Source organism: Anguilla anguilla, chromosome 7 (genome assembly GCF_013347855.1).
Source record: "Anguilla anguilla isolate fAngAng1 chromosome 7, fAngAng1.pri, whole genome shotgun sequence".
In the NCBI taxonomy this organism is placed as follows: Eukaryota; Metazoa; Chordata; class Actinopteri; order Anguilliformes; family Anguillidae; genus Anguilla; species Anguilla anguilla.
In genome coordinates, this window is record NC_049207.1 from 51,356,667 (window position 1) to 51,381,379 (window position 24,713).

At 38.7% G+C, this 24,713-nt stretch overlaps 1 protein-coding gene across 5 annotated transcripts in view; it reads left to right on the forward strand.

Moving 5' to 3' along the window:
* The window catches only part of LOC118231754 (phospholipid-transporting ATPase ABCA1-like), a 143,289-nt gene continuing 118,576 nt past the window's right edge, over positions 1-24,713 (forward strand). For 4 of the 5 annotated variants that reach the window (XM_035425930.1, XM_035425934.1, XM_035425933.1 and 1 more), the window contains exons 1-9: positions 1-171; positions 6,675-6,778; positions 11,186-11,279; positions 11,573-11,714; positions 12,491-12,618; positions 13,699-13,826; positions 14,685-14,870; positions 16,175-16,261; positions 16,824-17,028. In XM_035425930.1, coding sequence (XP_035281821.1) covers positions 6,713-6,778; positions 11,186-11,279; positions 11,573-11,714; positions 12,491-12,618; positions 13,699-13,826; positions 14,685-14,870; positions 16,175-16,261; positions 16,824-17,028 — 1,036 coding nt within the window. In that variant the 5' untranslated portion in view covers positions 1-171; positions 6,675-6,712. Of the gene's footprint in view, positions 172-878; positions 1,146-6,674; positions 6,779-11,185; positions 11,280-11,572; positions 11,715-12,490; positions 12,619-13,698; positions 13,827-14,684; positions 14,871-16,174; positions 16,262-16,823; positions 17,029-24,713 lie in introns of those variants that run through there. The other variant, XM_035425931.1, reaches the window with a different exon arrangement.

Here is a 24,713-nt window from a genome sequence, read left to right on the forward strand (position 1 = left end):
TGCATACTTTACAGCAGCGAGCGAGGGCGAACGCGTCGGAGGAGAGGTTGAGGGGAGAGTCTGAGCGCAAGTCACTCTCATCTGATGCGTCAGTTTTGGTGAGGAACTATGAGGACCAGCTGAAGATACCCCACCCCACCCCACCACACCCCGCACACACAGCACTCACAGGTACGTTAATGGAAACCTTCCCTGGTTTGGCCTGTTTTGTTGAGGGATATTGCTTTGCCTTACCGTTTGTTTTTTGTTTGCGATAGGGCTCAAGCTAATCTGTGGAAGAGGGCACTTCCTGGTTGGGGGGGGTTGGGGTGGAGGACTGGGGATACAACTGTCAGGATGGTGCCATATCACAGCATTTATAGGATTTAAAATAGTGGCAAAAAGTTTACAAGGATATTAGTCAAATGTTGTTAAGCAGAAATTGTTTTTCTGCTTAACTAAAAGACACAGTCAGTACATGTACATGAATTTCAGAAAACAGAAAAACTGCAATGTTTTACATTTTACACAATTTTGCCTAGATTGTTTACCTTGTGTTTTTCAGTTATTGACATGAAAAGTGATATTCTGACTGACAGGAAAACTGAGAAACGTAATATCGCTTGATCAAAACAAAATTTGGATTTTCCATTTCAACTAGCATAGGCAATTGTTTGAAAATAAACTGCACAAAAAATATTTACAGGGAAATACCAAAACAGGCCTTCGGTATTAACTTATAGCTGGTTAAAATAAATGTTTTTCAAACAGTGAATGACAGATGAATTTGAGAGAGTATGCAAGGAAATAAGTCACTGAAATGACGCTGGACCTTGACCTGGAAGCACTGTCAGAATCTGTGCTTTTAAATGATTTACCCACGCCATAGAATTCAGTACTCCCGGAATATGCAAACAAAACAAAGATAAGTTGATGTTCCCAATGCCAGTGTCTGTGTATACGCTTGTATGTTCGTATACTCGTGTGTAGGGCATGCTGTCTTCGCAAGTCACTTATCATGCTATTGTGTTTCTGTATCAGTTCATCTTTGTCCACTGCTATCTGTCAGAAATTTTTTCACTGGCAATCCAGAGACAGAAAGAAGTGTGATTCGGCAGCACAAAGAACCTTTGTATGGAATATGCACACACAGTACGACCTCTGTCGTAAGTTTTGTGTTCACATTTATTCCTGCTGCGTGCGTGTTTTGTTCTTCCGGTTTGTCATCAGATTGGTGTTTCTGTTTCGGATTTGAAAAAGCCGCCATTTGCCATTTTCCAGCGGAGGCTAGCTCTTTGAATTTCACGCTTGGAATTTTGTGTTTGACAACTGGCTTATTCTTTTAGACTCCAGTTCTTGCCTTCTAATTTGTTGTAGCTCAGTGGTTTTCCTGTTTTTGACTCTGTTCATTCAATCCTACCTTAACTCTCATTTTGCCCTCTATACATATATATGGCACAGGACTTTGATATCTGTTTGAAAATGTTGTGTAACATAATTTTACGGTTTATCAAATAGTGCTGCAGTGAGTCAGACTGAATGACACATCATCAAAATAAATACCTTAACACTATCAAATCTTGAAAAATTACCTTATGAGAGCCTGCTAAGTTCACAGATTCCACATATTCATATTGAAATTTGAAGTTTTAGAAGCAGTTCCATGGCTGGTCTAACAATTGTATCATGAACAGACACTTTAAATGATTTTAAATACTGTATCAGGGTTGGGCAACTCTGGTCCTGGAGGGCTGGTGTGTGTGCAGATTTATGTTTCCACCAATTACTCTGGCTAAATGAGCTATTTGGCTATATACACCAACACTGCTTCACTCGTAGATTAGATCACAGCAAAACGCTTCATATAGGGACACAAGAACGGTGCTTGGCTGCCACTTCTGGGCATGTCAGGAAATGTAGCTGAAATATAAGGTGCCGTAAATGTTTATTATTAAGTAATTAAGGCAGAAGTTGGCATGAAAACCAGAAACAGATTCAGCCCTCATCACCACCTCTGTACTGTCTGATAGCTCTACATCAAGACAGGCTATGCTACAGTTCAGTAAGTTTGAGGGACAAAATTCCATTTTCATATTACATTTCAATTTGATTAAAACGTGTGTGTGTGGGCACGCGTGTGTGTGTGTGTGCGCGTGCGTGCACGCATGTGTGTGTGTGTCCTCATGTTAGAGTGAAATATGACATATGAAAAGGAAATTGAATTTTGCATATTTTATATTTGACTTCCATCCTGAGATTTTTCCAGTGCACTGCTCTGCACAATGCTTGATGAAATATTAAAAGTAATGAGAGACAATTACACGACAGACACAAAAGCACTGAGCGTGTGTGTTCCCCGCCTCAAACGAAAGGTCTTCTTACCACCATCCAAGTCAGAGACAGTGGGGAAATGTAGGGCGATTGCAAAGAGCTAAATTAGGCAAGAGTAAGTGGTGGCTCATGAGTGAAGAACTCATTGGCAACATTTTTAAAAAAGTGGTTGCTGGGTTTGCAGTGTATTGGTCATATAGATTTATAGGGGCAGCAGAGCAGAGTAATCATTACTTGTGTTGAAAATGAGTTTTGAATGTTTTCAACTCATCCAAAGTAAGTCACCAGCTGCTTATCTGGTGCTGGAGCTGCAGAATCCAGACCAGCGGAATGGCACTCTCCAATTCAGATTCTCCTGGGAAAAGTTTTGTTTTATTTAAAGCGTCAGACTAGTCCAGCCAATGAAGTAAAAATAGATGTTTTCTCACTTTCTCTCTTAAACTTTAACAGTGGAATATTGCATTAACGCGTGAAATGTATGAAATCAGAATTTATCACTTGGGTTCCATGTGTAAAATAATTATTCTGGCCAAAGTCATTTTTTTTAAGTTAATTACAAATACTACCTTTTTTTCATGAGATCATCAGATAAACACAGCTGTGTCCTCATTTAATTACAATTTTAATTAAGTGCCCATCCAGATATATTTAACATGCAGTTGGTCAGGTCTCCCTGAGTCTATGTCAACTAACATGCATTTGTCCACTATCCTTTAAGTAAAACAAGAACACACCGCGTCATTTATGCGAAGCACCAATCGGTACTTTGCCTGCTAAGAGCTCCTCCTTGTTGATAATCTTCAGCCTGCTAAACGTGAGTGAGTGAGTGAGTGAGTGAGTGGGTGAGTGAATAAGTGGATGAGCGAGTGTGTGAGTGAGTGAATGAGTGAGTAAGTGGGTTACAAGCCAGGTCCATGAGGTTCTTCACATTTAACAAAAAAGAGAAACAGTAATGTGAAATCTCTCTGTATGTTCCATATATTTTCTCACTGCTGGATGGTGGCTTATGTTTAGAAAGGAAAATACTACAGTGCCACCTTCCTTACAGAGTGCTGAATATCCCATCTTATTACTGAATGTATCTTGCTTTTATTACCCCCCCCCCCCCCCCCACCCCCGCAATGAGTTTTAAAATTATGTCCACAGTACAAATCAATACCTCAACTATATTTCTTTTTAGATGCTTTGTCCCATTATTCTCAATTTGAAACATCCAGCAGTATTTGGCCGTGCTCAGGCGTACTCAGAAGTAGGAGGAAGACACTTCATGAGCCTCTCAACAGGCAGATCGGCTCAATCAGGGGTGGCACTAGTACATGCTGTGATGCGGAAACCCCAGGCCACCCTTCCCAAGGTGAATGGTGACTTTACAGGATGGGTCACCAGGCAGCCCCATACAACCACTTTTCTTTGGCTTCTAATTCAGTTTAGGTTCACAGTCAACCTAGACAGGGAGATGACCAGTTAGAATATTCTCACAGTGTTTGTACTGTTCACGTGTGAATACTTTCCACATTAATTGGAGGTGGGGAAAAAAATCATAACTAGACACAAAAATGTGGGTGTTATTTTATCAGCAAACAAACCCCAGCACATATTTAAAGTCTGTAAGTCATAGAGATGATGGAATGTGTTAGGATTCATTAACCTTTTCCTACTTTATAATTGCCAGTGGCATTGGTTGTGGCACAGGGGCAGAGAATGGATTTGCATGCATTATATCTGTGTGTGTTTTGTTATGAAAATGTCTGGAGTTGAAGGAAGGAATGACTCAGCCCAACATTCAATCCTGTCAACGACATTAATTTGTTATCAGGCCCTGCATCAAATCAGTGTGGTTGTATTAATTGTTAATGGGAATGCTGAAGCAAAGCATCTAGGTCATCAAGCCAGCGTTTGCCCCCAACTTTCTCTGCAACACATCATTGTACAAAAATGTAATAATATTGGCATCGAATACCGTCATGCAAATTGTTACAAGTGCACAATCGTCAATGAAATTTGGGAATATATATATATGTGCTATGGGTTCAAAGAAACATGACAACACTTTTTATTGTTATAATACAAAATTTTGCAGAACTGTATGAGTGGCCAAAAGGAGAAATTAGGCACAAAGGAGGGTCTCGAGAGAGCTGTGTTTCTGTAGTTCCGTAGAGTCCACCTGGGTCCTCCAACATGCCATCCAACGTTTCCCAGGGTGCACTTTGATTATTTACATGCTCTTTTGATCCATGTAAGTGATGTTTTCAAAAGCAGGCTTGTATGCGATTTGTTTTAACTAAGCAGTGCTTCAAAGAGCTGCACATGAAAGCTTCTCTTGAGAAGCATGAGCATATGTGTGGATACGATGCTTCATTAGTATGTAAAGTAAGTTGGTGCCCAGTCCTCCATACCTTGGTATTTACTTTTCTTTTATGTTTGAGAAAGTGGTCACATTGTAACACCTCTTAAAATGTTGACAAGCAGCACAGTATTTGAGGATTTCTTTTATGAGAAATGAACAACTGCTTTCCAAACCTGAATTTGCAAGTTCAGGTCAGAGGTATATACTGTATTTCAATAGATGTTGAATACTGGGTGATAAGTAGGGTTGTGCTTAGCACAATAGTACCCAAACCCTGTTTCTGGGGATCTACCATCCTGTAGGTTTTCACTAACAAAGCACACCTCATTAAACAGCTAGAGACCTTGTGCTGATAATTAGTAGTCAGGTGTGGCTAATTAGGGTTAAAATTATAACCTAGAGGACGGTTGATCTCCAGGAACAGGGTTGGTTCCCAGTGGCTTAGCATGTGAGTACATGGAGGAGTTCAAATGAGTTTTGTGGGATGGCCAAGTAGGGGTGAAGTAACCAATCAAATGATGGGGACACTGTGGTATTGAAGCCCAGATCCTATGGTCCGTGGTACAATGAGTGGGATGATCCCCGGTGTCTTGACCAAACTGCTAGTGGGTAACTGTGAAATTCAACTTTCGTACTTTCAATACTAAACACTGTAGTAAATTCCCATCGGTTAAAATAGTACGCCATTCTGGAAGGTGGTGTTTTATTATTTTATCAGAAAGTATGTCATTTTTATTTGTGTCAATGTGTAAATGTACTAAATTGACCTAGCTATATTGAATATAATACAAGACAATTTGCTGCAAGCTTAGTCAGCTGCTTATAACATTTCTGTGGCACCTGAGGTGAAGGCAAGTGTTTTGTTAGCCTGAATGGATACAACATTGTTATTGCCATGATACCTATACTGACACGTCTCAACCAGGTGCCAACTCTGTGTTTTTGATGATGCTGTATAGTAACAACTTATGCAAGCCGTTCCCCGGTGACAGATGCATTATGGGCACTTATATCAGCGAGGACTCATTATTATTTGCCATCGGGGGTTTTCTTATACTCATGCAGTGCTGCGGAGAAGGGCCGTGGGGATTGGTGGATGAACCCAGGCATATCCTGTTATACACCGTGGGTTCAGTTAGAGGAAACAAATACTTGGCAGCACAGTTACTGTTTGTTCACACCTACTTAACGTTATTTAATCTTTTCCAATCTCATCTCCCCCCCCCCCCCCCCCCCAAAAAAAAAAAAAAAAAAAAAAAATTAAAATAGAAAATAATACTACTTGAATACTGTAGGACATCCATAAAGTGCACTTACTCAAGCACTTACAGCATATGATATAAAGGCGTAATCCAGTAATTATCCTTGTGTACTCTTGTTCGGATGTTAGGGAAAATCTGCTCAGGACTGATCTAGTACTGGTAAAGACACTTCCCCCATGACTCACGCCAATGAAGTCTTCGGTATTTTTCGGCTCTGACCATTTTAAATGGGAAAGAGGTCGCATCTTTTTCAGTTAAAGCCATAAAACTTTAATGTCACTGTGTTAAATAATAAAAAGAAAGAATCAAAGCATTGAGAACTAGGACAGATGTATATGGGTTTACCTGAAGAAACAGTAATGTATTTACTCAATGTCAAAAAAAAAAATGTAATTAAGCCCATTTTATTGCATATCCAGTACGTACAGACTTATTGACATAAGTATTAAAAATGATATGCGATGTGGTAAAATGTGCAACTGTGACGAGCTAATAACAGCATACTTTGTTTATACAACAGAATAAAAGACTTTAATGTTTTACTGCGCCACAGAGTTTGATGTGTTTATGTGAACTGAATTAAACTTGTGAAATATTGTGAAAGTCTGCTTGTGAATGTGAAATATGTGAATATATGAGCTGCATTTCCTACCAAGTAGAAAGAAAGAATGACTTGTCAGTGATTACTTTTTACTGATAGTTTGCTCTAATAATAATAATAATAATTAATAATAACATGCATGTATTCCCTCTAGGATTTATGTACTGGCAGAGCATCACAAGGTAAATTGTAATGGATTTCCTGGGACAGCTTCGGCTTCTCCTGTGGAAGAACTTCCTTCTAAGAAAGAGACAAAAGGTACACCCTCCCTCCCTCTCTCTCTCTCTCTCTCTCTCTCTATCTCTCTCAAACTCCAGAAATCAGGAGCGATCTGTAATGTTGGCAATAAAGGTTACAGAATAAATATATTCTGAGGCTGTGTTCTAGGCGGAGTTTGGAAGGGGGGGGGGGGCGTTCTATGTTGTTTGCGAAGGAGACAGAAAGGTCAGCTGACCTGGAGCAGGTTAACACCAGTGAAGCAGCTTTAATTCCACTGCCTTGGAAGAGTCCTTTCTCCTTGACATGTGTTTGCGAGGGAATGTCACCTTCAATTTCCAAAGATGTATTACTTTCAAATGTTTTCTTATATGGCTGGATTTAAACATGAACGAAACCCGGGCAGGCTTAAGGATACAGGAGAAATCCTATTCGGAAGACAAGGCCGCTGTCCAAACTGTCTCCACCCCCTGTTCCAATAGCTACACACATCACATCTGCTCCACAAATCCAGACCCCTGTTGGAATTAAGTACTCAGGGGTTGGGATTCATCGCCGGATGAACCGTCTCCTTACACATTTAAGGGAGGGTGGCTCGTAACCAGCCGAATGGCCATGTGATTTATGGTAACAGCAGTATTCAGTTCAGTTCAGTTCAGTTCTTTAATGACAATCCCCATGGGAGAATCGGCAGAAAACAACAATACAGAAACATAAAGGCAGCAGAAATACACAGATAAAGAATAATCTCTGCAGAGAGTTTTTTTTTTATTTTTTTAAAGTGTACAAGTTACTCAAAGGTCGCCAAGATCTGTTAATTAATTTGATTGCAGTTGGAGTAAATGAGTGCCTGTATCGATTACACTTCAATCTAGGCCACCTGTAACGTGAGCGCACAGGAAGAACAGAAAACTCTGTATAGAACAGATGACTACAGTCTGAGCGGATGACCTGTGCATCTGGCAGGACTCTTATTTCACACAGGTCAATACGGCCCGAATCCCTAAACAAAGTGTGGAAGCCTCGGACGCACAGTCAGTGTGTTGCCAACGGCGTCTAATACAGTAAAAGTATATAATTGACTATTTCAAATCTCGGCCTTTCTGCAGAAAAAAAAATATATATATATAAATTAAAAAATCCTTTTGCCTTGTATGATGAAATCTGGATATGTGGTCATCGTCCAATTTTCATATAACCCCAGGTTCATTAGTGTTTTCATTAGCACATATCAGAACACAATTCCCATGGTTTCACTCGTTACCTCTTCACCTAGCTCTCATTATTAATAATCACCTCTCACGCACTGGCATATTGCACCAGCTAATGATCCAGGTTGCTTTAGTTGTGTGTGATGTCACCAGGCGCAGAGTGACAGACTGGAATAATTAATGTGGAAATAAGGTGACGGTGCCCTGTGATTTAAAAATAAATCATTTAAAAAAAAAAAAAAATTAAAAAAAAGGAAATAAACATCGTTTGCATCCGCAGTACCAATTTATCCCTTCTCATTCATCCTGGGTGAGCCAAGATTTTTGATTGAATCCCAGCCTTGGCGTGACTACAGGAGGTCTACAGACCTCTGCTGGAGATTGGTTCAGAACAGTCTCCCACTGGGCGCCTTCGAGATCAACCGCGTTCCTCAGTGAGCCTCTCAATTGAAGAAAAGCCAAGGAACTGACCTGAGAGAGAAGTGTTCACGAAACTTTTTCTATTTATTTATTTATTTGAATAGAAATTCTATGGAAAAAAAAACTACTTATACATCTTTTGAGTTGTATTTTGGAACGGGTTAACCACCGCAAGCTGTTGCAAGAAAGGAGGAGAAGATATCCTAGAGATGTCCTATGGAGTATTGCCAACGGAAATATGTCTACATTTGTTTTTCCACAAACTGAACTGTTGAACTGTTGAAATTATATGAACTTTCCCCCCGGAGTTTTGCTAAATATATTTAAATATAATACTTAAAACCGTTCGGATGATAACCTGTGTTTACAGGAGCGTTAATTACTTTCTGTTGCTGCAGAAAAATTAAGCAAAATAAGATATTTTTAAAAGACATTTTTTTTTAGGTCATGTATTGTTAGTTCTTCTAAAGTCTACAGTATGTGGTATGTTGAAGAACATGTCATACTGTCCGTGGAATTTAAGCACTAAATAGAATATCTTATTTCTTCAAAATTCTTTGAGATTCCTCTAAATCTAAAATCTAAAACTTGGAATTAAAATTGAAATAAAATGCATTACCGCGATATTACAAAACTTAGTATATATTTCATTTCATGGTCTCTGCAGGCTTTCTGTTTGAATTGATTCACTATGATATTCCTTACAGTGCAAGAAATATATACTGACTGTATATAGATATGAATACATTTTGGCATATGGAATTGAACCCATAACTGATATACAAACTGTGGTGGGGGAATTAAACAGGTGTGGAGTTACGTATGTGCATAGCATTATGCACAAACATGTTATTGCAGTCCATCTGAAAGTCTGCTAGGGAGAAAGAGGGTATTATGGGTTGCTAGGAATGTGTTGCTAGGTAGATTGCTGTTATGGCTGGTTGTTAAGGCACCGCTGTCAGGTTTCCCGATTCTGACTTCAGCCTTGGATGAGGGAGAGAGACAGGATGACAGGTAATGGAAGCTACATTGTCCTAGCAGCAGTGAAGATGGTAGCCAGACTGACCAAAATATGTGCAAGATGTGAGAGAGAGAGAGAGGGAAGAGCTGTATGTATGTGTGTGTGAGAGAGAGAGAAAGAGAGAAAGAGAGATTGTGTGTGTGAGAGTGAGAGAGAGGGAAGAGCTTTATGTATGTGTGTGTGTGAGACTGAGAGAGAGAGAGCGAGAGAGAGATTATGTGAGTATGCAATAGAGAGAGAGGGAAAAACTGTGTGTGTGTGTGTGTGAGAGAGAGAGAGAGAGACAGAGGGAGAGAGAAAGAAAGAAAACCTCTCATTTACCAAGGCAAGCAGAACCTGTTGTTTTTCCTGAGTGGAACAGAGACACAGAATGGCATTCACTGAAGGGTGAAAACAAAATGAGCGGGAGAACACTTCCCCAAATCAGCTCTATTTAAAAAGAGCACAGAGGCCTATCTGAAGCGCGGCATCTCCCCTACGTCTTGCATCCAGTCGCTCCCCGGGGTAATTTCAAATAAACGTCGGGGACTTTCGATACAGTTAGGGACCCGAGCAGTGAAGGGACCCCATTAAAGGGAGAGGAGCGTCGCTCCAGCGCCCGAGCTGGCCCGATTTTCGGCTAAATGAAAGTGACTCGGTGACCCGAGCGGCGGGCTACGATGGCCCCGGGGCGACCGAGGAGAGGCGGGCGGGGAGGCGGCCAGCTTTAATAAAGCGGCCGTCGCCCTGCTCAAGGTCACGCAGAGGGACAGCCCCGAGGCTTTCATCCTCCATCTTAGATTGACCATCTCCAGTGATACGGGCGAGATCAGCCAGGGACACCACCGTCTTTCAAACCTGGCATTTGAGAGGCACTTCATCTACTTCTGTTAAAGCAGCGGTCAACAAAACATTTATTTATCTCTTTATTTTTGTGTTTGCTTATCGTATTGGCCTATAGAGAAGAAATAATTTCAGAGGGGGAAAAAAAAAACTAGCAATTATATTGTGGCTGCTTGTTTTAAGGTATCTGATTAATGCACAAAGTGACCATTAATTACGAAGTGACCATATGTGTACACATAAAGTGATGTGAATAAAAACTTCTATTCTGGCCAAAAAAAAAAAAAAAAAATCTTTATACGCTTTACTTCCGCATGTTCTGGGGCTACAAGCGAAGAGCATATGCTAGGTTTGCACCTGACTTCCTTCGCATGTCAAATAACACGCCCTACTTGCTGCAAGACAGCTGGTTGTCAAATCTTTACTTATTTTGCAGCCTGAGTCCGGCCGTGGTAAGCATGCATTCTTCTCAAGCACTTACTAAAAATCTATCTGAAATTATTATTTTATTCAAGTGGAACAGTGAACCTAATCTTTTTGGCCTCAATCCAGGTATTACAATGACAAGTTTATAGTCTAAAAAATGAGCTCCTGAACATTTAATCTTTTATTTTTTTTTTACATTTTTCCTCTGTCGACTGTGGCAGTAATTGGACGCACCATGGGCAGCAGTGACTCATGACAGACTGCACATTAACTAGCGGGGATAATATGTGCTCTTTCTGTATCTCCGTGTCCTATAATGGTTAGGGAACTCAATTTCTATCACAATGGTCGTGGGTTTCGTTCCCAATTGTATCCTTGAGCGAAATACTTAACCTCAATTGCTTCAGTATATGTGCAATCCTATGAATAGACTGTATGTGAAATGTGAGCTGTGTCACTCTGGTTAAAAGCATCTGCTTGATGTGATGATGACATAATTCTGTTTTGTTCCCCCCACTATCATTAAAGACAGCTGTATTTATTTTGCAGGTCCGACTGGTTATTGAGTTGATATGGCCTCTTTTCCTGTTCTTCATTCTGGTCTGGGTTCGTTCAACAAATCAACCTTTTTACAAGGGACAATGTAAGGACAATTTTCTAAAGCTTCAGTTTTCTCAAATGCCTCTATGTTTTACCAGAGCTGCTCTGCTTTGTCTTCAGATAAGTGTATACTCAAGATCTGTTCTCTACAGAAGTTAGCTTTGTGGTAGCGAGAGTTTCAGTGTAAATCTACCATGCTGACACAGTTTATATTCTGGAAAGTGTTATCAGAATAGTAAATATACAGCACATTTAGTAGCTGAAATGAGCCAAATAATTCTTGAGCTCATTATTTTTATTACTATTTTATTTATTTTTATTTTATTTTTCCCACAGGTCATTATCCTAATAAGGCCATGCCATCAGCTGGTGTATTGCCATGGTTACAAAGCATGATGTGCAATATTGACAACCCTTGTGTAAACTATCCAACTCCAGGAGAGACACCAGGACAAGTCAACAATTTCAATTCATCCATGTAAGAGCACTAAAAACATCAATTTCCCACATATCCTTTTAGAAATAGTCACCATCCGTTTTTCTCTCAAAATGTTTCCTCTCCTTTTTATACATTTGAAGATTGTATTATATTAACATTTCACTCTTGTTGTGCATATTGTTGCAACTACTTACCTGTCCCTAACTCAACCCAGATAGTTAGGAACTCTATCTAGGCTGACTCCAGCCTGCAATCAGGGCCAGAATCGGCACAAACCCGGCCCGGAGTTTCTTACTCTCTGGGAGGGTTTTCCAGTAGAGACCTAAGCTAGTAATATTAAACGAAATCCTCTTAATGAAGCAAGTGCCGAGAGCCTGTCAGTCAGCCTCTATGGTCCAACTCCTTTTGGTTTCCTGATTTGAGATAATAAAATTGGACATTAGGCATAATCATTGTTTTCTGAAAAACTAGACAGCAGCTCTCCACCAATCACAGTGTATGTTGGTAACAACAAGTAGAACAAACCTAAAAGTGATTGGCAGATACCGTCCGGCTATATCCCTGCTCATGACCTTTCTTTGAAAAACCTAACCTAACTTTTTCCCCCTGCCATTTAATACAGAAATTGTTGCTTATTTGCAGTTCATAGATAATTCAGATAATTACAGTACTAAGCTTTACAGAAACTTCTGCCATTTCTTGATGTATCTAATGTAACTGTGCGTGATATTCTTGATCATACTGTCACCTGTTTGTTTCCCTGTTGTATCGCACTCTGATTATGGTTCCTCTGTTTGTCCTGTTTTTACATTTAGACTTGCTGGAATGCTGATTGAACTGCAGTCAACGATATCAAACAAGACCGTCCTTTCCAAATTTCGGCAGCTTTCCAATGATATCAACCAATTGACTTTGATTTTGCAGAATACCAACCCAGGAAATGGTATACATCTCTCTCTCTCTCTCTCTCTCTCTCTCTCTCTCATACACAAACACACATTAATGCAATTATCCCTCACTGAATGATGATTGTTTGGCTTATAAACGTATGGTATATTGGCCAAATATTCAATGTATAAAACGGCCTATTGCTTACCAGACAATGACATCTCCTTCAGCTTCAACACTGTGAGGTTGAGTACATGGTGAATGTCTGTCATTTCATTGTGATACTCTGAAAACCAAAGCACCTGATTATTTATGGTGTCATTTGCATTACGGAGTGGCAGATTGTTTATCTTCACAGTTTGTTGTTCTGCAGTAAGCTCATTTAGTATGATGATATTCAGCTTTTCATAAGCAACCTAATTTACAAATAGGCAATGGAATCCCACCATTGTGAAAGCTGACAGCACTTCCTGAGAATTTGCATTCTGAGGTCATTGTGCTTGTAGTTTGCAAAATTAAATCCTTCAAAGTATCAGAGCTAAAGAATAATTAATGAGAAATACTACCTCATAAAGGTCTTTATGCAAAGGATATTCATAAGGATAATAAATAATATGATGACAGCAGTTATTCATTTGTTGTTTCAGCAGGTTGTTTTAAATTGCCGAACCTGTACATACACTTGTTTCCTTCGTGATTTTTTTGGACAACCTTCAAAAATATCCTATTACTTAATGATATATTAAGTAAAAGGATATTTGACATAAGTCATATCAATAAATGACTTGACAAAGTTGAAGATACATCTCAATCACACATGAACTGCAAAATGGGCTTTCCAGTATAGCATTTAATTTTATTTGGATCAAAATGGATATATTGATAATCCCAGGAAATGTTAACCAGCGAAACCTTTGTTGTGTATGTATTATCCAAGCATAAATATGATTGAGTTGCTTGCTTTGGCATCTGGTTATGCACTCATCTACAATTCAATATCTACAATTATTTTTTTTAAGATTTTGTAGAATCTGGATAGGGCATATTTCAAACAAATTACTCCAAAGACCTGTTGTCTCAGGGCAATTCATTCTTTCATTCATTTGTTCTTTATTCTTTTCATTCTTTATTCAAGGCCGTCCTGTCCCTCTGAGAAGGGTTTTGAAAGACAATGAGACTTTCACCAGATATTTGAAGGAGAATCTTTCAATTTCAGCATCAGACGCGGAAAGCATAATGTCAGCACAAATAAGGCCCAGTAAGGTGAGTCAACCTTTTATCCATAATTCCAATACAAATATAACGCAAAGCAATATCATGTGTTCTACATGCGGTCTCTGCCTAGCCCTGCATAATCATGTTTATTCATGAAGGACACCAGGACAGTATGCATTCCACACGATCATGAATCAAGCAGAGTTGAACGAGAGCTGTGTTTTGATCTTGCATATATTTTCATCATTGTATGTGTGTGAAAAGCCCATAAGTGCTTTTTGATGATATACACACCTTGGGTCAGGATCTCATTAAAAAAACGTAGTTTCACCATCATGTGAAAAAAATGGACATAACAGCAGTGCATAATGCAGTATGACATCTGTTTGATATCTGTATGATATCAATTTCCAAAATCGCAAATCCTGTTTGCCAGCTATGTAAAAAAAAAAGGGGGGGTTTTACATTACAGTCACTGTGTGACTCTGTTCAGACTGTCCATGTGTTATGTAACATTTGTCCCTTTAAATTTGGCCCATATCCTTCAAAAAATAGTCTCGTATTACTCAAAAAATGAAGATAATTCAATTTTAGGCATTCATTACATTCATTACATCTTCCATGTAGAAAGTTATTGCATTACCCAAATAATGATAATAATAACAATAACAATAATGATAAATAACATAATTAATTAATATTAAACACATGTGAGTTGTGTTTGCATCCCCATGGGTAAATTTATGATTGATTGATAGGGTTTCCGGTATTACTTGTTGAGAAAATAACACTCATTTGTAATCCAACATTTAAAACACTTACTCCCAATCACAACACTGTAAGGAACAGTGTCCTCTGTCATCTCTAACACTTTTCATTTGAACTGTTTTTTTTTTGTGTGTGAAGGTAATGGGTCTTTCAATGGATGATAACCTGAAGGACATCCTTTGCAATGGGACAGTGCTGGAGTTTAACTCAACAGCTGACCAAGAGACCTTTGAGAAAATCAGCTGCTCCCTCACACCGAAAGAGATTACAGAAACCGGGAACGTTTTCCGACAAAACGTGGATTCACAAAAGCTAGCCTCAACTGTGAGTAGTTAACATAACAACACGTCTATACAAATGACTTACCCTACAGAGCTGTTATAACACTGCCATTGTACTGATACAGTCTAGTACTGCTGCTTAAAACTGTGTATGTGTGTGTGTGCGTGTGCGTGTGTGTATGTGTTGCGTGCGTGCGTGCGTGCGTGTGTGAGTTACTTATGATATCATATCATATTCATTTGTGTTATAACTACAAAGTGGATATTTCGAGCATTTTTTCATTACTGGCAAATTTACATAAATTGTCTGCCACAGAAATGGGAAAAGGGGATAAAAGCACACGGCTTCATTTCTTACTCACATTATTATGAAAGAAAAGAAGAATAATGGCATAGAGAAGTGAAGAGGTGAACTTTTCAAAGTATCTTCTTCCTTCCTCCCTTCAGACTAGGTGACAGGACCTTTTTTTTGTTTATTCATGGCATCCTTTCATGCTCTGTATGTGTCAGTGCCTTGTGTAAGGCTAGACTAATATTAATGCTCTCAAGACTTAAAAGGAGTCTGCTTTTTGCCAAAGTTGCCTCTCAGGGTTTATAAAGGGTCGTTTCCTTTTTACGCAGGAGGAACTCCTGCATTATTTTAAAATAATGTGTGCTGTGCTGTTGGCCGTATCATTGTCGGCAGAGTCTTCAGTACACCCGTGAAGCTTGAGCGTGATTATGTGGGCAAGGTTGAGGTGTAGTTGAGGAAAGTAAATTAAATAGTTTTATGGACTGCATTTATATAGCGCTTTTATCCAAAGCGCTTTACAATTGATGCCTCTCATTCACCCATTCACACACCAACGGTGAAAGGAGCAATTTAGGGGTTAGGTGTCTTGCTCAGAGACACTTCGACACGCCCAGGGCGGGCGATCAAACCGGCAACCCCCCGACTGCCAGACAACCGCTCTTACCTCCTGAGCTACGTCGCCCCCAGTATTAAAGCCAACAAACAAAAGTTAACACATTCCATTCTATGTCGTGTGCTTCAGGGTCTAGTACATTTTGGGAAGAGACAATTTATTTGTTTTCCATTGCAACGCGACACACGTGTGAAAGCTCTGTTATTGCATATCATTGGTTCGGCATCATTCATAAATGCTGTATCTCCACTTCATAACTCAGCTGCTAACGAAGTTGAACCCCAAATGATAAATTCGCAATGTTTCTGGGTAAATGAAAAAATTAGGCTGTCTCTGCTATTCCTGAGAATTTGATATTTTGCACAATACTTTTTGGACTCTATGCTACGCTGGGTGCAGTATAAGAATGTAGACCAAATTAACAAACTTTTCTTTCATCCAGTTTGCCCAAGCTACGAATTTGAATCCAGCTGAAACCTTTGGATTGGTTAGAAAAACAACTGCAGATGTGTTGCCAGTGCTTCAGGAGGTTTGTGTGACTCTTCTCCGATATTTGAAATGCAACAGTTAAAAATATATGAAGAAGGAGCCGCAATATGTTTCAGTATATATGTCCATACAACCAACATAACTGTAACCACTATAAAAAATATATATAAATGTCAGAATGAATAAACTATTTAATAGTAAAAAAATGGGAAATATTCAAACATATGTTATGTATGTTTGTTAGATTTGTTTTTAGCAAGTGAATTATGTGGTAATTGATACATTTCTCGCCAATGGAATGGCATAGATTGATTCACAGAGCCTGTTTCTGAGAACAGTGATCATAAATTATATTGAATGTAATTTGGAACGAAAGGCATAATTGCTTTGACACAAAATAAAGTAAATAAATAAGCAATAAGCAATGTAACATAACTAACTCTATGACAAATATTTAGTAATATTTTATGTTATATGCTATTATTTGATATGTTAAAAAAACTAAAAGTAATTTTAATTTGGTCCCCTAATGGCTACTAAAAATAATCTTTACAAGCAACTAAAGTGACACTAAAATTTCCTTTTTCTGGTTCTTTCTACAGATTTCCAAGCTGCAGAATTCGATGCTGCTTAATGCAGCCAATTCGCTGGATTTCAGATCAGATATGATTGGCAGCATAAACTTACTGCTGTGCGGCAAAGAACCAAACATTAACTCTACGAACTCCAGAAACATATCCACTTCGGGATTCATGGCAAACTTCACAAAAAACGAGACGCAGACAAACCCCAATAACAATAGCTCCAGTAAGTATCTGAAGGCGATGCGCAATACATTGGAAATTCAGTTTTGTCTTGAAAATAGGGTCACTCAGCTTTAATGTGCCGGGATGGTGACATGCCTGCAACAACAGTGCTAGCCATAAAATGCCTTACAAAATCTTGAATATCAGTGTGACTACATATTACCTGTATATATACATATATATATACTGCATATACTGCGCACCATATTGTGCCTCTTAGGTTTGAACAGGGTTTTAATGCTCAAGAAATCTTTTTATTTTTTTGTCCTCTCTTTTTCAAATGAGACCTGGACTGTTCTAGTCAACTCCTTGCATCTGAGTACTAGCAGTCACGTATTAATGTGCTTAATTCTGCCCTCATTTGGCCTGTGTAAATGGAAGCTTAAAAAAAAAAAAAAAGCTGAATACGAAGAAGAAAACTCAGGGATTTTCAAGACCAGAATGATTTTTCTCATTTGAAGAACACATGATTTTGTTCTGAATAGACACTGATAAACACCATTAACTGCCTCTTTGTTCCCCCAGAAACCGTTCAATATCACAGATAGCGCCATGCGATCATATCAGGCTTCTCACAATCAATGTCAATGTCCTTCCAATTTGAGTTATCCCTGACTGAACCACCAACCCCCCACAGCCCCCAAAAAAAAAAAATCTCCAGTGCTCCTGTGCCTTCTTCGGTCATTCCAGAAAATGTTTTCCCTAATTTGAAATCGCCCGTTCTGTTGAATTAGCGCTGTCCAGTCTGCGCTTTGAGAAGCACCAGAGCCAAACGAGCTGCTGACTCTGCCCCCCCCCATCAGCCTCGCAAGTCACATTAGGGGGGAAGGCCCGAGCCGATCGGAGGACAGATAACCCCTAATAGCCTTTGGCACATCTCATCGGGATCGCTGCTTGGACCCGAGAGCGGTCCTCGTCAAGCGAACGCCACGGCAGCCCTGGCGGGATGGATCTAATTAAATCCCGCCGCGGTGGAATTCCGCGGTCATAGCCGACTGGGCGAGCTAGATGAGACCCGGCGACGTCTCAGCCGCAGGGCCGAGCTTCTGCTCCCGGTGAGAGGAGCCTTTCACCACGAGAAACCACTGAAGCCGCAAGGACATCTATCTCCGACGCGACACGTTTAGCTCGCCGGGCCGCTAATGCTACTGCTGCCGTGTCCCCAGTTCGTCATAGAATCTGTTTTTTTTTTTTTTTGTTTTTTTTTTTAGCTTGACAGATAGCAAAACAAATTAGCTATAATGCTAAATTATTGCCCAGGGGCAGTGATAGAGGGCTGCTGGGATCATGATGGATGCATCATTAGTTTTATGAAGTCTTTGGGAGTCGCTTGACGGTACGGTCTGGACATGGGTGGGGCCGTCGCTCACCATGGAGAGAAGGCAGCCATGAATGCATTACCCAGAAACGCACTCGGATATGGAGTGGGGTTTTTTTTTTTTTTTGGCTCCCCGCTAATGGAGTAGCGCGCGGTTTAGTCGACTGCTTTCCCATAGCGCAGTGTACAGTGCGCGGCTTCCTTTGGGAGTACCGGGCGAGGCCTCACAGGTGTCTAATGAGGTGCTCCTGCTAGCCTTAGCCTCTAACAGCGCGGGAGAGACCCACCTGAGTACCTGACACAGCTGTCCTTCATTGTTCATCATACAGAAAACCAGCCAGACAGGTCTGAAAGCGTAATACCACAAGGGATTGCAAAACTGGGATAAGAAATCCCTAGGCCATCAGCTTAATGGTGGAAAACAATGCTAATGGCAATTAGCGGTGGAGCTTGAAACCGGCATACGATGTCACATTAGCCTGGTCAGAGCCTGTGCCGATTGGTGGAACTCCTCTCTGTTTTCTACCAGGAAGTTGATATCCCAGCTATCTTACAGTATCTCTGTTTTGTCATTCTCTGAAAAAGCCAGAAGTGTTAACAACAGAGATCTGCCCGGTTCTTTGTGTCACCCATGACAGCTCCACTATCACACAAGCAAGTTGGTGTTTAACTGCCACATTACTTGTAAGGTAGCTAAATCGTCAGTTCACTTAGCTCGAGCGTATGATGTCACCTAGGTTGAATACTGTACATATGCCTTTAGTAGCTTGATAGCTGCTATATGTACTGGTAATATGTTACTGTGACTACATGGACATTCCTTGTAGGGGACAGCGGGACCAAATTTAGGAAAACATTAAATTGTCACCCCCCATCCCCCAAATATTATTATGGTGAATTACTTGGTACTGTTAGTGTTCCCCCAAAAAACTCCCAATTCAAATTTCTTGTTTGTTGTTCCCCTGAAAGTTGACATGAGAGCTACAGTGTGTGCTTGGGTGGCACATAGTAAATTGAAATAATTTACAGCCTGTAACCAAAGGAACATCTAACAACTTGTAATTATTTGTAATATAATGAGCCTTCTGTTGAAAACTGTTTCCTTTATTTTATAATAATGAAGGGATCAAATAGCATTCACGTTCCATCCTAAAATGAACTTCTGATTATTTTTTATTTTTTATTATTAGATCGTATGACCTTAACCATAGCCACTCTAAATGTGAATTCAAAGTATAAATGGATTTAGCTAATTAAACAGACAATATGACAATAACATGGGCTTACAGCACTTGTATTTTTAAAGCAGGTTGTTTGTCTGGAAGGTTATCTCAGAACAGCATTACTCATGTGTACTTTTTTTTTTAAAGGAAAAGTCTAATTAAAAGCCATGGTACCCTGCACAACTAATTGCCTGCTCTTTGAGAGTCTGTAAAAGGTTTTTAACAAGCACCTCTCTCACAGAATAGAGTTATATCCCAAACAATTCGCTACTCCCTGTTGACACTGTAATCTAGTAAAACAATCCACCATCAACTTTCTCCCTGTGAGTTCTATCTTCGGAAAATAGTTCTATCTTCGGAAAATGTGACTGAATTGGATCTCGATTATACTCAGAAGAACACTTGAAAATACGGTGAAAATATAACCATTGCAAACACGCTTCCACTCGTGTTTGACGTCATGACTACATCATGTAGAGACTGAGAGCATTGTTAAATAGTGCCCTGCTTTAGCACACGTTTTTCTCCCAGACATTTTTTTTGCAGGATAAATGGCAGCGCAACTTCTCAACTAAGTCCTTTCCTCACACAGTTTTTTTGTGTTCTGAATGAATTATGTATAATAGTTATATATTCATAAGCCGACGCCCCTACAGTAAATGTATGCAGATGCACAATACTGGAGCTTTGATAAAAGAGCATCAGGAAGACCAGTCAGACACTTCTTGGTGAATGAGTAACAGTCCTGTGTTTGTGAGTACTTCGGAGTGAAGAATTTTATCATTTTTGAATGATAACATGAATCTGGGTTTAATGAAGTAGTGTGCATTAATTCTTAGCCAGAGCAGTCCAGCATGCGTCTGGAATCTGAAAGGTGTGTGTGCATGCATTTGCGTGTGTGTGTTTGTGTGTGTGTGTGTGTGCGTGTGTTGGTGTGTTATTTTTTCCGGAAGACACTTGATGGATTCCACCCCTGTCAGGTCCTTAATAATACGAAGTAAGGGTCCTGGTGATGAGCATTCATTAGTTTGTCAGGGGACATCGGTCGGCTGCACTCAGGAGCTTGCATAAGGAGAGAATGATGTTTAGAACTACACCTGGAGGAGGAGGAGAAAAGGCAGAACACAGTTCAGATGATTAATGAATACTGAGTATAATGTACAGAACCATACAGGGTCCTTTGGGACAGATACGCCTCCGTCCCCGCCCCCCCCCCCCCCCCCCTTTGTGTACCGTTAAAGACAGATTTTGCTGTTGTTCTGCCAATTAATAATACATAAGCGTGGCAACAGTCAGATTTGGCTCGAAGCTTAAGGGCATTTTGCACGGTTTTTCTGCGATTTGGGGGTCGAATGGGGTAAAGGTCTGGGAATCCCTCAAACATGAAAAAGAAGGTGATGTTTGAGTAAAATTCATTCACTGGTTTTCTCAAAACTTCCCCAAAAAAACTCTACAAAAACTATATTTTTGCTCATATAACTCTAAAACTGGTAATTTTGTTCATAGTTTAGTAAAGCATTATTTCCTTAAGTAATATGGCAATATTCCTGTTTTTAGATAAACTATCAATGTCCAATAAGGGTCTGGTATTAAAGATTAGCTGAGGCTATAAACACGTGTATGATGCATTGGGTAATGATTTGATGTTTTATCAGTTTTTAATTGAACTTGTCCTTAGCAAATACACAGATAATTATTTAGTTAATGAATTGGTAATTAATGAATTTCTTTAATGCTTCAAGTTTTTTTTTTATTGCCATAATGTTTTCCTTCATCTCTTCTATATTAGGTGTCTGACAAAGCAGTCCATTAAGGCCTCAGATATATTTTTTAGCATTTGTACTATGGAATTCAAAGTCTTGACTTAGTTTTTCCACAATTTTAAAAGAGTAATCACATGTTTTCAAAAGTTCCTATGGCTTCAATTACGTTTTAGGGCTCAACTTAGGGTTAGGGTTATGAAAACGATAAGTCTGAGGGTCGCGGCAAGTTTACGGCTGTGTTCAGCAGGTTAAAGAAAGGTTGGGGCATTGGTTATTTTTTGATTTTGGACAAGTCAAAAAATTTGTATATACTAGTATAGGTACCTATGAACATAAAAAGATATGGAATATATACCTATTTTTTCAGGGAAAACTTTTTTTTTTTAAGGCCTCAAATATATTTTTTAGCATTTGTACTATGGAATTCACAGTCTTGACTTAGTTTTTCCACAATTTTAAATGAGTAATCACATGATTTCAAAAGTTCCTATGGCTTCAATTACGTTTTAGGGCTCAACTTAGGGTTAGGGTTATGAAAACGATAAGTCTGAGGGTCGCTGCAAGTTCATGGCTGTGTTCAGCAGGTTAAAGAAAGGTTGGGACATTGGTTCTTTTTTGATTTTGGACAAGTCAAAAATTTTGTATATACTAGTATAGGTACCTATGACCATATCAAGATATGGAATATATACATATTTTTTCAGGGAAAACTTTTTTTTTTAAGGCCTCAAATATATTTTTTTGCATTTGTACTATGGAATTCACAGTCTTGACTTAGTTTTTCCACAATTTTAAATGAGTAATCAGATGATTTCAAAAGTTCCTATGGCTTCAATTACGTTTTAGGGCTCAACTTAGGGTTAGGGTTATGAAAACGATAAGTCTGAGGGTCGCGGCAAGTTTACGGCTGTGTTCAGCAGGTTAAAGAAAGGTTGGGACATTGGTTCTTTTTTGATTTTGGACAAGTCAAAAATTTTGTATATACTAGTATAGGTACCTATGACCATAACACGATATGGAATATATATATTTTTTTTTAGGGAAAACATTTTTTTTTTAAGGCCTCAAATATATTTTTTAGCATTTGTACTATAGAATTCACAGTCTTGACTTAGTTTTTCCACAATTTTAAATGAGTAATCACATGATTTCAAAAGTTCCTATGGCTTCAATTACGTTTTAGGGCTCAACTTAGGGTTAGGGTTATGAAAACGATAAGTCTGAGGGTCGCGGCAAGGTCACGGCTGTGTTCAGCAGGTTAAAAAAAGGTTGGGACATTGGTTCTTTTTTGATTTTGGACAAGTCAAAAATTTTGTATATACTAGTATAGGTACCTATGACCATATCAAGATATGGAATATATACATATTTTTTCAGGGAAAACATTTTTTTTTTAATGCCTCAAATATATTTTTTTGCATTTGTACTATGGAATTCACAGTCTTGACTTAGTTTTTCCACAATTTTAAATGAGTAATCACATGATTTCAAAAGTTCCTATGGCTTCAATTACGTTTTAGGGCTCAACTTAGGGTTAGGGTTATGAAAACGATAAGTCTGAGGGTCGCGGCAAGTTCACGGCTGTGTTCAGCAGGTTAAAGAAAGGTTGGGACATTGGTTCTTTTTTGATTTTGGACAAGTCAAAAATTTTGTATATACTAGTATAGGTACCTATGACCATATCAAGATATGGCATATATACATATTTTTTCAGGGAAAACATTTTTTTTTTAATGCCTCAAATATATTTTTTAGAATTTGTACTATGTAATACACAGTCTTGACTTAGTTTTTCCACAATTTTAAATGAGTAATCACATGATTTCAAAAGTTCCTATGGCTTCAATTACGTTTTAGGGCTCAACTTAGGGTTAGGGTTATGAAAACGATAAGTCTGAGGGTCGCGGCAAGTTCACGGCTGTGTTCAGCAGGTTAAAGAAAGGTTGGGACATTGGTTCTTTTTTGATTTTGGACAAGTCAAAAATTTTGTATATACTAGTATAGGTACCTATGACCATATCAAGATATGGAATATATACATATTTTTTCAGGGAAAACATTTTTTTTTTAATGCCTCAAATATATTTTTTAGCATTTGTACTATGTAATACACAGTCTTGACTTAGTTTTTCCACAATTTTAAATGAGTAATCACATGATTTCAAAAGTTCCTATGGCTTCAATTACGTTTTAGGGCTCAACTTAGGGTTAGGGTTATGAAAACGATAAGTCTGAGGGTAGCGGCAAGTTCACGGCTGTGTTCAGCAGGTTAAAGAAAGGTTGGGACATTGGTTCTTTTTTGATTTTGGACAAGTCAAAAATTTTGTATATACTAGTATAGGTACCTATGACCATATCAAGATATGGAATATATACATATTTTTTCAGGGAAAACATTTTTTTTTTAATGCCTCAAATATATTTTTTAGCATTTGTACTATGTAATACACAGTCTTGACTTAGTTTTTCCACAATTTTAAATGAGTAATCACATGATTTCAAAAGTTCCTATGGCTTCAATTACGTTTTAGGGCTCAACTTAGGGTTAGGGTTATGAAAACGATAAGTCTGAGGGTCGCGGCAAGTTCACGGCTGTGTTCAGCAGGTTAAAGAAAGGTTGGGACATTGGTTCTTTTTTGATTTTGGACAAGTCAAAAATTTTGTATATACTAGTATAGGTACCTATGACCATATCAAGATATGGAATATATACATATTTTTTCAGGGAAAACATTTTTTTTTAATGCCTCAAATATATTTTTTAGCATTTGTACTATGTAATACACAGTCTTGACTTAGTTTTTCCACAATTTTAAATGAGTAATCACATGATTTCAAAAGTTCCTATGGCTTCAATTACGTTTTAGGGCTCAACTTAGGGTTAGGGTTATGAAAACGATAAGTCTGAGGGTCGCGGCAAGTTCACGGCTGTGTTCAGCAGGTTAAAGAAAGGTTGGGACATTGGTTCTTTTTTGATTTTGGACAAGTCAAAAATTTTGTATATACTAGTATAGGTACCTATGACCATATCAAGATATGGCATATATACATATTTTTTCAGTGAAAACATTTTTTTTTTAATGCCTCAAATATATTTTTTAGCATTTGTACTATGTAATACACAGTCTTGACTTAGTTTTTCCACAATTTTAAATGAGTAATCACATGATTTCAAAAGTTCCTATGGCTTCAATTACGTTTTAGGGCTCAACTTAGGGTTAGGGTTATGAAAACGATAAGTCTGAGGGTAGCGGCAAGTTCACGGCTGTGTTCAGCAGGTTAAAGAAAGGTTGGGACATTGGTTCTTTTTTGATTTTGGACAAGTCAAAAATTTTGTATATACTAGTATAGGTACCTATGACCATATCAAGATATGGCATAT